This window comes from Brachyhypopomus gauderio, unplaced genomic scaffold, assembly GCF_052324685.1.
Source record: "Brachyhypopomus gauderio isolate BG-103 unplaced genomic scaffold, BGAUD_0.2 sc62, whole genome shotgun sequence".
Lineage (NCBI taxonomy): Eukaryota > Metazoa > Chordata > Actinopteri > Gymnotiformes > Hypopomidae > Brachyhypopomus > Brachyhypopomus gauderio.
This window is the reverse complement of record NW_027506883.1, coordinates 147,779-160,278: the sequence shown is the minus strand read 5'-3', so window position 1 is coordinate 160,278 and position 12,500 is coordinate 147,779. Positions and strand designations below refer to the sequence as shown.

Sequence of the window (12,500 nt, the reverse complement as noted above, 5' to 3'; positions counted from 1 at the left end):
ATTTATGAATATTTCATCTCACGCTTGAGATGTGGTTGATGTATAGGTTCTAATCATCTAAACAGAGGTTCTTACAAAAAAGACGCATTAAATAAATCATACGTCATTTCCATTGCAGTTCCCTTAGAAAATACACCAGGTTTAGTGGTTCTGATGTGTTTCTGAGTTAAATTGGAAGTGTCGTTTAGTTCGAAGTTGAGATGTTTTCTTTTTGGCCATATTCGCAATTTGTTCATGGAATGTAAGGAGTCGTTTGATTAATATAGTGAAGTGTGAACCTGTGACTGCCTCAATCACCCCTCCTCACCCCTCCTCACCCCTCTTCACTTCTCCTCACTCCTTCTTACCCCTCCTCACCCCTCCTCACTCCTCCTCACCCCTCCTCACCCCTCCTCACTCCTCCTCACCCCTCCTCACTCCTCCTCACCCCTCCTCACCCCTCCTCACCCCTCTTCACTTCTCCTCACTCCTCCTCACTCCTCCTCACCCCTCCTCACTCCTCCTCACCCCTCCTCACTCCTCCTCACCCCTCCTCACTCCTTCTTACCCCTCCTCACCCCTCCTCACTCCTCCTCACCCCTCCTCACTCCTCCTCACCCCTCCTCACCCCTCCTCGCCCCTCCTCACTCCTCCTCACCCCTCCTCACCCCTCCTCACTCCTCCTCACTCCTCCTCACCCCTCCTCACCCCTCCTCACCCCTCCTCACTCCTCCCCTGTCACCAGGCCATGGTCCTGTCATCTCACTCTCTTTGTTATTGACTCATTTCTCCTTCAGCTAGCTTGGCTCTCCATGCAGAAGTGGAGAGAGGCAGCAGAAGGAATCAGTGCCACATGCTACATGTAGACGTTCTCGTAGCAGTGAGGGACTCTTTCCCAAACAGGAGCCTGTTATCCAATCATAACTCTCTTCCTCTGCCATGTACAGAAATAGAGTTACGGGAAAACCTGGATGAATATGTAGCTTTCTCCGTCTGGGAGATTTGCCCTACGTTAGGCTCTTAGCGTGCCATGGCACTGCCCACGTGTTTGAGGTGCTGTGACGGGCGCCTACTGAGTCAAATCTCAGTCACAATCTCAGTTTGTTTTATGTCTCCCATGTTGTCCCCAAGTGATCAGACTTCCATCAATACAGTCGGTCAATGATGGACGTTCCCTGGTTACAGTAAGTAAACATACATCAAGTCAGTCTTGGCGCAGAAAAGTCTGTCACTTCGTCTTTGTTCTGGATGTGATGAAAGTAAATAATAAAGCGGCACACGCGTGTGCTACATCTGCTTTCATTTGTCCCTTGTTTTAGTCAAGATCTCACGTGGCTCTGCAGGACCGTTTAAGTGATTCAACATCTTTGCTTTGAAAGAGCACATGACTGAATGTGTTGCTCAGTTTGTAGTGTGCATGGACCCCACACACCCTTCAGAGTGTGCATGGACCCCTCACACCCTTCAGAGTGTGCATGGACTCCACACACCCTTCAGACTGTGCATGGACCCCACACACTCCGGTGCTTGCCTAAACCCCATGCACTCCACAGAGTGTGTCTGGACCCTCACACCCATGAGAATGTGAGTGGACTGTGCACTCCCCTGAGAGTGTGCTTGGACCGCACACACCCCTGAGAGTGTGCTTGGACCGCACACAGCCCTCAGATTGCATCTGATGGCTATACACACCAGTGTCTTATTGAATGCATTCACTTGTCCTAAAAATAGGGCCACGTATGGGAGTCATTTCACATAAGGGACCAGTTTTGGAGTCCAAAATGCAAACAACACATTGATGAAAGAATTGGCAAAGCCAAACGCTGATATGTTCTCCTTCTAACTCTCTGCCTCCCTCTCTTTCTAGCTCTCTGCCTTCCTCTCTTTCTCTCTCTCTGCCTCCCTCTCTTTCTCTCTCTCTGTTCACTGGTGTATAGTTTAATGTCTCTTGTCCATTTTACAGGCCACATGTAAGCAGCTAGGATAGAATGGTCTGTTTTACTCATTAGAACGAGCTCAGAGCTGATTAGTGTCTCTGACTGTCTGAAATGTCCCAGACACCTTTAAGTGGTTCACTTCCATTCTCAGCAAGCCTTGGCACTTCTCGCCATGCTTTTAAATGTATGTATGAACCTGTGGCTAATCACCAGGCCGCTGCAGGACTGTAGCTGTGTTATACAGCTGGCGTACAGGTAGCTTGGCTTGATCTCTCCTGGTCTCCATGCCTGGCTCAGTGTCGTGTCAGTCTTAAACGCAGTCAGCCTTAAATGAATGCAACGCCTATTTTGTGATTATAGTATTACTCACATGTGACTCTGCAGACATTGTCGTGTTAAATGTTCTTGTAATCATTAAGTGAGTTCTACACGTCTCATCGCTGAGACACTTTGTGGTCAGAAACATTTTAATGAAGCCCTTAAAAAAGAAAAAAAAGAAAGAAAAAAGACTTAATTGGAATATTTACTTCTTGCAAGTGGAGGGGACTGAACCCCACAGCTCTTAATCCAAACCTTGTGCTTGTTTACGTTAAGTTCTGCCTTTGTGGGTTTAATTTTCACATTGTTTGGGCCTTTTAACTTTGATTACAGGGATTAAATGAATTTGATTCATTGAATGTGACTTAGAAAAAGGAGGACATTTCATGTAACATTTTCAACATTTTAAAAGTCAACGTTACTGTCTGTAGATCTTTCAGGGTTGCTCTAGTTAAAACAGTTCAACGTCCTAATTGGGAGCTAATCTCATCGTTGAACATTATATACATATATACTTTATACCTTCAGTAAAACAACGCAAATGCTTCATTTGTAAAGTGCTCTTTCATTTATAAAGAGAGATAGTTTTGTTGTTATCCCGTCCCCTCTGTGCCATAGTCTTAAACGTCAGCCGTGAAGATGCTTAATAAAACCACTGAGACTAATGTAAACAAGGAGAACAGAGTCAGGAACTTGGAGAGTGTGAAGACCGAGAATAAGACCAAGATAAAATAATATGTTGTAGTACTATGACATTTTTTATGATGTTTGACCAATCAAGTATTTTGCTGAAACTGCAGAACAAACACAAAAAAGAAATTGAAACAAACATATTGTTATTGCCTAAACATGTTGTTTTGTTTTCTGCACTTTCCGTTAGATTTTACCAAGACAAAAACAGTAGAGATGCATTCTTTAAAGTCACATGACCTAATTCTTGAAATGCCTGGCATGAGTCCAGAGCTTAAAGTGGCGCTGAACGCCATATCAGGTACATGGTGATTTCTGAAATGCCACTGCGTTCCCATGGTGGAGAGTGAGAGTGTTTGTCCTAAGAATGGTCATGGGTGAAGAGAAAAGGCAAATATCCATCATGGGAGACTTCTGTCCCTGTCCTCATTGGGTCCCCAGAGTCACATCGTAGATTAAAACCAGATGGCTGCACTGTGAATGTGCTCACGTGTGTGTGTGTGTGTGTGTGTGTGTGTGTGTGTGTGTGTGTGTGTGTGTGTGTGTGTGTGTGTGTGTGTGTGTGTGTGTGTGTGTGTGTGTGTGTTTGCACATCTTACATCTACAAAATTCTTTTGCAGCCAAACAGCTATATTTACTCAATACTATAATATACTAATTATACTAATTATGTACTATATTTACTCAACACTAATTTTCTGTTTTCATCTTTTTACCAACATACATGATAGTTTGTTTTATTTTTAAGAAGCTGTTAAAGAAGGTTGCACAGGTAAAAACTCACAGAATGTTCTATGAAACGGTAATACTTTACACAGTTGCCATGTTTCCTCTAAATGTACTGCAAAACTGTAACTGTAAAACATTCTATAAAACTGGCATATGCTTTTTCATTTATTTATTCTGAAGACAGGATGTTAAGAAGGACCTGTTAAGGTGTGCTGAGAATTACAAAGACATAACTATACTGACCAACAGTGTGGTGAACCTTTTAAAACAGTTTATCATAGTTTTATAGCTAATGCAAGAAGCATAGTTTCTAAGAAAAAGTTGCAACGATGTCATGGAACAGAGAGGAAGCGTTAAGATGTGACTTAACATAAACACTCATCACACTCATGACTGTGGACCTAAGGGCAAGTCATTTAATCACAATCAGAATCAGTTTACACACATGAGGAATTTGTTATCAAATGATCCAGAAGGAATACTTAAATCCAACAAATAATGACATATAATGGTCTTTAAATGAAGGGTGAATTAAACTGACGTGACGTGACTGGGGACTGTCTTGTAGCTGTACACTCCTGTAGCTATTGTGCACTGGGTTGTGTGTGTGATCTCTAACACTGCGTTTCCGCCTGTAGCAGGATGAAGTCATTGTGGAGATGCGTTTTCCTGTTTCTTTTGGGCTGTGTGTGGGACCTCACGTTGTGTGTGGATCCCAGGGATCCCAATGTGTGCATTTTATGGGAAAGGTAAGATCTGTATTCAGAGGACTCCACTGAGACAAACATCTAAACCTCAATGCCAAAAATCCAAAGTAAAGCCTCAGTCATGTATATGTATGTATATATGATATGTGAAAGGATTTGAACAAAATGTTGAGTTGTATATCAGAATGTTTTTTTGCCTATTTATCTCTGATAATATGAAGTGTTTGAAGTGTTGATTCTCTTTTGTTACGTTCTGCAGTTTCACTACGTCAGTAAAGGAGTCGTACGCTCAACCTTTTGAGCAGGTGGTCGAGGAGATTTGCTCTGATCCCTGGAGCAACAACAAGTGCACGAGACACCGGTGAGACAACGCAAACGTTACAGCCTGGGGACAGTCATGGGGACGCTCATGGGGACGGTCATGGGGACGGTCATGGGGACGCTCATGGAGACGCTCATGGGGACGCTCATGGAGACGCTCATGGGGACGGTCATGGGGACACTCATGGGGACGGTCATGGGGACGGTCATGGAGATACATAAACACTTATTTTGTTAGTGTTTCAAAAGAATTGTGAAATTTTGCTTAGAATTAGAACTCGAGCCCATGCATGCACACATATATGTGAACACTGACACAGAGCACTACACAAGAGGGAAAACTGCATTATTACACACACTGAAGAAAAACCATGCATGATCTCCACAGGCAGAGGAATCCGGATAAATCTAGACTCGGGTTCAACCAGACATCTAGATTTCTAAAGCCCCTGAATTAGAATAGCAGATTGTCTTTGCAGTATTTCAGTAGAGGTGACTTTTCGAGCACAACAGGTTTTCAGTCTGTCTTGTGATAGTGCCCTTGGGTTTTTCCTTCAAGTTTGTTCCAGACTCACTTCATCCAAGCACTGAGTCCATGCCTAAAGTGAGTCAGTTATATATGGAAATCACTGTCTTTTATTGTGTTAGACTCAGTGTATGAACACTCACATGCCAGCTCTCTGGTGATGGAGGGATCTGTGTGTGTGTTTGTATTTTTGTAGTACTGTTTTTCTACAGTCACCATTTTGTCTGCTGTTCAGAGCACCAAACATATGTGCAAATGTCTCTCTCTCTCTCTCTCTCTCTCTCTCTCTCTCTCTCTCTCTCTCTCTCTCTCTCTCTCTCTCTCTCTCTCTCTCTCTCTCTAGAATCACATATAAGACAGCCTATCGCCAGACAGTGAAAACGGACTATCGCAGGCGGTACCAATGCTGCCCAGGGTTCTACGAGAGCAGACACAAATGTGTCCGTAAGTAATGAATCACACTCTCACATCGTCCATACTTTCCCTTTAAAAAAGCGACAAATATTTTGGGAATTTTTTGAAGTTTCTCTGGAGGAGTGATCTAGCCAGAAGGTTTGATTGATGAACTTTTCTGTATGCCGCTCCCCCCCCCCCCCCCCATATCTCTCTGCTGGTATGTCAACATGTAAGCGCGCTGCACCAAGGAGTGTGTTCACGGACGCTGTATCGCCCCAGACCGCTGTCAGTGTGAGGGCAGTTGGCGGGGAGATGACTGCTCCAGTGGTGAGTGCTAACACCCCCCCAATGTACAGAACGCACAACAGCCTTCTCACCAGAGAGGGCACCAGAGAGGGCACCAGAGGGGGCACCAGAGAGGGCACCAGAGAGGGCACCAGAGGGGGCACCAGAGAGGGCACCAGAGAGGGCACCAGAGGGGGCACCAGAGGGGGCACCAGAGGGGGCACCAGAGAGGGCACCAGAGGGGGCACCAGAGGGGGCACCAGAGAGGGCACCAGAGGGGGCACCAGAGAGGGCACCAGAGGGGGCACCAGAGAGGGCACCAGAGAGGGCACCAGAGAGGGCACCAGAGGGGGCACCAGAGAGGGCACCAGAGGGGGCACCAGAGAGGGCACCAGAGGGGGCACCAGAGGGGGCACCAGAGAGGGCACTAATGCACTTCTCCACTTCTGTCATGTGTTGGAGTTATTGCTCATGGCTTTATTGGGTGGTACGCTCCTCCCCCTCCACGTCCTGCTCATGATACTGTTCTGTGTATATTAATCAAGCTGAAATACTGCTCAGTGTTAAACAGGTTGTGCACATATTACACAACACATCAAAGCTGCTGGGCGCAGAAGGCTGGATGCTCAGTGTGCTGTCTGGCCCGAGGGGCCGTGGGCCTGCTGGTTCAGTGCGTGGTGAAGGGATTATGATGAAATGGAAAGCCTGGCCTCTAGTGCTGGGTACAGACCTCAGGATTTGATTGGCTTTTCAGAGAGCTGCAGTTCTGTGATTGGCTGGACAGCTGAGTCCCCTTATAAGATTGCATTGGCAGAATGAGATGTGACACTTCCTGAATGCCTGTGTGTTGAGAGAGTGGGGAGAAATATGAGACGTTGGGCTTCAACACAGCTTTCTCTCCCTATCCTAAACAATACAACACAGTTTTATAGCCCCATTACCTTCGTGATTTGGCCATTCTTCCTCAAACAAAGCCAAATCCAAAAAGTGACAGGAATTTCTAATGTCACTGAAAAGCAAACTAAGAGTATAGGTCAAACCACTAACCATTAGACTGACCTGAAGTTAATCAAAACATGTTATTTCTGAAAGAGATACAAACCAAAAGAATCTGACGAGTCAGAGCATTAAAGGGGAAAAAAACGTATTTTTTACTGTGAAGCACAGGTTACCTCTGCTGTTACTCTCGTCCTGAGTGAGTAATCCTCGTGCGTTATGATCTGTGGCTTTGGAGGGGGGAGTGGGGCACACAGTTCAGGCCCTCACCATGACACCGAGACTTTACTCTGGGGGACAGTGAGGAATTTTCCCACATCGCTACAATGACAGTTGACTGGAATCTGCCAATTTATTTAAAAGTACGTACTGTCTCTCTGAAGTGTCACGGGTCAGAGCGGATATCCTTCCTCAAGTGGACATCACTGAGAGCTACAGAAAAAGAGAAAGATGGGGGTGAAAGTGACACGTTTTTGTCATATAGAACCGGTCCGCTTTATATATCCTCATGTTTACAAATAATACATGTAGTTTATTTTGAGGATATTTTACCCAAAAGAACATGAAACATCAAAGCACTGGGACAACAGCACAGCACGGGGAGCAGCCAAGGGAGTGATCTGGGAGTGAGCAGAGAGTAATCTGGGAGTGAGCAGAGAGTGATCCAGGAGTGACAGAGTGACCTGGGAGTGATCCGGGAGCAAGCTGAGAGTGAGTACGGAGTGATCGCAGAGTGATCTGAGAGTGAGTAGAGAGTGGTCCAGGCATGATCCGGAAGTGATCTGGGAGTGGTCCGAGAGTGAGCCTTGAGTGAGTTGGGAGTGAGCCGGCCGTGAGCCAGCATCCCATGAAGCCTTTGACCACACAATCTGCCTTTGTGTACACATTCACATTTTGAGGTCACATTCACTTCGGGTCACTCAAGCGTTCACACAGCCAGCTACTGAGATGCAGTTCTTACATGGACACAGGGAGGGACTTCAGACCCAGTGACTCGCGGTTCCTGTGACCGCTGTCAGAATGCAGGGATCCGGCTGTTTGCTTTGGATAAATATTCCCAAACCCCAGCTAAACTGCACATATCAAGTAGCAAATCATGTGATCTACTATTTTTGTTTGCTAGATGCAAAGTGTGTCGTGAGGTGTGTCATGAACTTGGCTTGTCACTCATACATATTTAGCAGATTGAAGATTCTCCAACAGGGGGTGCTATTAGCACGCAAGTGAGGGCACCGTGTATGAGTGGTGTATCACTGTACTGTAGTACAGTACAGTGATACACCACTCATACACGGTGCCCTCACTTAAAACGACAGTACAGTACTGTCGTTTTAAGTGAGGGCACCGTGTATGAGTGGTGTATCACTGTACTGTACTATACTGTACTGTCGTTTTAAGTGAGGGCACCGTGTATGAGTGGTGTATCACTGTACTGTACTATACTGTACTGTCGTTTTAAGTGAGGGCACCGTGTATGAGTGGTGTATCACTGTACTGTACTATACTGTACTGTCGTTTTAAGTGAGGGCACCGTGTATGAGTGGTGTATCACTGTACTGTACTATACTGTACTGTCGTTTTAAGTGAGGGCACCGTGTATGAGTGGTGTATCACTGTACTGTACTATACTGTACTGTCGTTTTAAGTGAGGGCACCGTGTATGAGTGGTGTATCACTGTACTGTACTATACTGTAAGTGCATGTTGCTGTTGCATATATTTGAAGTCAAAAATGTGTTCCATATATTGTGCAGAAAACACTGAGATACATATATTAGCTTTCAAAAGTTTGGAATTGCCACCTTAATGTTCTCAATAATTTTTTCATAATGTCATTTTGTCACAGTTATTATTACTATTCTTATTACAGTTTACTAGTAATGCTAGTAACTACGTAAAATCACAGTAAAAGTGGTTTTCAAAATATGTAAAAAACTACAAAAAATGTCAATAAACAAAATGTAATGTAGTGATCAGTGAGGCAATATTATATTACATAGATGCAGTATATTACTGCATATATAATATATTAACCAGTACAACTTGATATACTTAGTTTCTTTAATGTAAATTTTATTTATGTTTTTGTCCCTGTTTTGGGTTTTATACTGTAATATGGACACAAGCATAATGCAGCCTAGAATCTAATTAATTAATTGGTTCTGAACAAAATGATATCAATGTCCCCATTTTTTTGTCGATTAACAAACAAAAATGTATGTTAGGTAAAACTTTTAACAAGTAAAATACAGTTGGTTTGTTTGGCTTCTCCAATAATTAAATATCTGTCAAGAAAGCTTTACTCCAAGACAACTGACTTATCTTCGGCGAGTTTCGAATGACATCTGTAATGATACAAAGGCTCTAACCTGGGCTGTTCAGACTCATATGTCCTAGCACACTGACTTTGAGTCTGACTAGCTTAATGAGCTTGGGCTTATTGTGGATATATTATGGAGTCTATCTATGTGTGTGTATGAGTGTGCTCGTTGTCAAGTTGATAAGAAGTGTGTGTGTGTGTGTGTGTGTGTGTGTGTGTGTGTGTGTGTCCGGGGGGGGTGTAAAGAATCCTTCTATCCATGCTTCATGCGCCCGATTGAAACCTAATCCTTGTGTGAATGTTGCTTTGACCTCATCCTGAGCATTAGCTGAATTACACTGTAAAATTTCCCATTTAAAGGCCATTTTTCTTGCTTGCTCTGTGACATCTGGACTTTGAGGCGTTATATGATATCGGAGCGCTGCAGTACAGGGACGTTGGTTCCACAGTGCGACTCCTTGTTTCACTGTGAATATAACACCAATCTCTTTAGTTTAGGAACCATCTTCAGTGATTACATACTGCTGCTTTACTCCAGCATAAGAGGCTCGTGCTTTCTGCGAATAGACTTTCATCAAAACATTTTTTGAGTGTCAGAGGATTTATGATATGAAGGCTGTTCAGTGCTCATGTGTCTCTCTGCCATGATTGTCACTGTGCCACTGTGGTTGATGAAGTGCAGTAGTATATTGTCTCTCTGGCCGGTGTACAGCACTCTGTACCTTGATTGATGATCTTGAACATGTCACGTAAGTCCTGAGCCGCTCCAGCTGTGTCCTGACGTGTCACTGTTTCTGCTGCCTGCGGGGCGAACCCTGAATTAGAAAATGTTACTTATGCGAATATTCACAGTTCTCCACAACCTCTTCCACATGGTTTTGAAGCAGATGTGTTTAACGTGTTGTGGGAAGTAATGGTCTCTGTGTGCCCTGCAGCGTGTGACGCCCTTCACTGGGGCTCAGACTGCAGCAAACGGTGCCTGTGTCAGAACGGAGGGCTGTGTGACGTCATCACTGGCACCTGCCTCTGCACACCTGGATACAGAGGACCGCACTGCCAGGTACGTGCTCATATCATCACATCCTCATATGATCATATGATCACATCCTCACATCCTCATATGATCACATCCTCACATCCTCATATGCTCACATCATCACATCCTCACATCATCACATCCTCATATGATCACATCCTCATATGATCACATCCTCACATCATCACATCCTCATATGATCACATCCTCATGATCACATCCTCACATCATGACATCCTCACATCCTCACATCCTCACATCATCATATGATCATATCATGACATCCTCATATGATCATATCCTCACATCATCACATCCTCACATCATCACATCCTCACATCATCATATCCTCACATCATCACATCCTCACATCATCATATCCTCACATCATCATATCCTCACATACTCACATCTTCACATACTCACATACAAATTCACATCCTCACATCCTCATATGATCATATACTCATATGATCACATCCTCACATCCTCACATCATCATATGATCATATACTCATATCCTCACATACTCACATCATCATATCCTCACATCCTCACATACTCATATGATCACATCCTCACATCATCACATCCTCACATCATCACATCATCACATCATCACATCATCACATCATGACATCCTCATATGATCATATCATGACATCCTCATATGATCATATCCTCACATCATCACATCCTCACATCATCATATCCTCACATCATCATATCCTCACATCCTCACATCATCATATCCTCACATCCTCACATCATCATATCCTCACATACTCACATACTCATATGATCATATCCTCACATCCTCACATCATCATATCCTCACATACTCACATACTCATATGATCATATCCTCACATACTCACATACTCATATGATCATATCCTCACATACTCACATACTCATATGATCACATACTTACATCCTCACATCCTCATAATATGATTGAATTATGTGTTTAGGATGCTGCAGTTTTTTGCATGTACACTAGTACAAAATGTTTTCTTTATTCTTTTCTGCCATTAGGACCCGTGTCCCGAGAGGTTCTATGGGCAGGGCTGCCTGCAAGAGTGCCAGTGTGGAACTGGTGGCTCCTGCAATAAAACAACAGGAGAGTGTGTGTGCAGAGACGGCGTAACTGGCACACTGTGAGCAGTTTTGTATTCTCTGTGTTTACTATTTACTTTGAATCAGCAAACATGAACTTCACAGATTTGTTTTCCGAGCTTCTGGAGAACCTGTATCTACCAGTTCAACAGTAGTTTTAAAATTTAGTTCAAATTTCAGTTAGTTCTGTGTTTTCTTGCAGTTTTATATGGATCTGTTAATTGTAAAGTGAGTTGTGCCTGTTGTGCATTTGGTCAAACCAGTGACAAACCACTTATTGCATATTTTCTCAAGTGTGCACATTACCTCACGTGTGCCATTTATTATTTTGTACTCACTGAGAGATTGAAAATAGTAATGAACTACAACTTGTACTTGTAGTCCATATCAATCAATCAATCAAATTTTATTTATATAGCGCTTTTTACAACAGTTGTTGTCACAAAGCAGCTTTACAAGTGCCGACTCCTAGCCCCCAGTGAGCAAGCCAAAGGCGACAGTGGCAAGGAAAAACTCCCTAGTCCATAGCCTGTTGCCGTGCAGTTTGTGGACCTCTAGCCTTTCATCATTGGTCAGTTTCTGATATCAAAGCTCGATTGGCTGGATATTTTGAGCTGGCACACCTCCCTCAAACCAGCCGAGCCCCTGACCTGTAATACACTCTGTTGCACTACTGTGGTTGAAGATCCATAAACCAGTTGTATAAACCAGATCATCACCCAGAATGACCGCACTGCTGTAGTGGACGAGGTACACAGGCCGTGTACTAGAGTTCATTAAGAAATACACAAAGTAAAACATTACTGGAGTAAAAGTAGAAATCCTTCCTTTAGACATAAGTACAAAAGTATTTTAGCTACTTAAGCATGGACAGTGAAAGTAGCCTGATTTAGTTTGTCCTATTTTCATATACGCCTCATTTTCGATGCGAAGACTTTAGTGTCACTCTTGGTACACCAGTCTTTTAATAGAACGTCATTAATTAGACCGACACTGATTAATCTGGGCGAGCAGCTTCTGTTCTCACCGCCTCAGCCGTCTGTAGGTTGCCGGAGCTGTCTCACTCTCGTTGCCATGGTGCTGTTAGGGCAGTGATAACTCTGCATATGGCCACCATGTTTTTTCTTCAAAAAGGAAAAATT

At 43.8% G+C, this 12,500-nt stretch overlaps 1 protein-coding gene across 4 annotated transcripts in view; it reads left to right on the top strand.

The window, feature by feature from the left end:
* Positions 1 to 12,500, top strand: part of pear1 (platelet endothelial aggregation receptor 1) — a 41,527-nt gene that overhangs the window by 15,283 nt on the left and 13,744 nt on the right. For 3 of the 4 annotated variants that reach the window (XM_076988475.1, XM_076988472.1, XM_076988474.1), the window contains exons 2-7: positions 4,292 to 4,402; positions 4,620 to 4,721; positions 5,551 to 5,651; positions 5,838 to 5,930; positions 10,139 to 10,263; positions 11,278 to 11,399. In XM_076988475.1, coding sequence (XP_076844590.1) covers positions 4,296 to 4,402; positions 4,620 to 4,721; positions 5,551 to 5,651; positions 5,838 to 5,930; positions 10,139 to 10,263; positions 11,278 to 11,399 — 650 coding nt within the window. In that variant the 5' untranslated portion in view covers positions 4,292 to 4,295. The remainder of the gene's footprint in view (positions 1 to 4,291; positions 4,403 to 4,619; positions 4,722 to 5,550; positions 5,652 to 5,837; positions 5,931 to 10,138; positions 10,264 to 11,277; positions 11,400 to 12,500) is intronic. The other variant, XM_076988473.1, reaches the window with a different exon arrangement.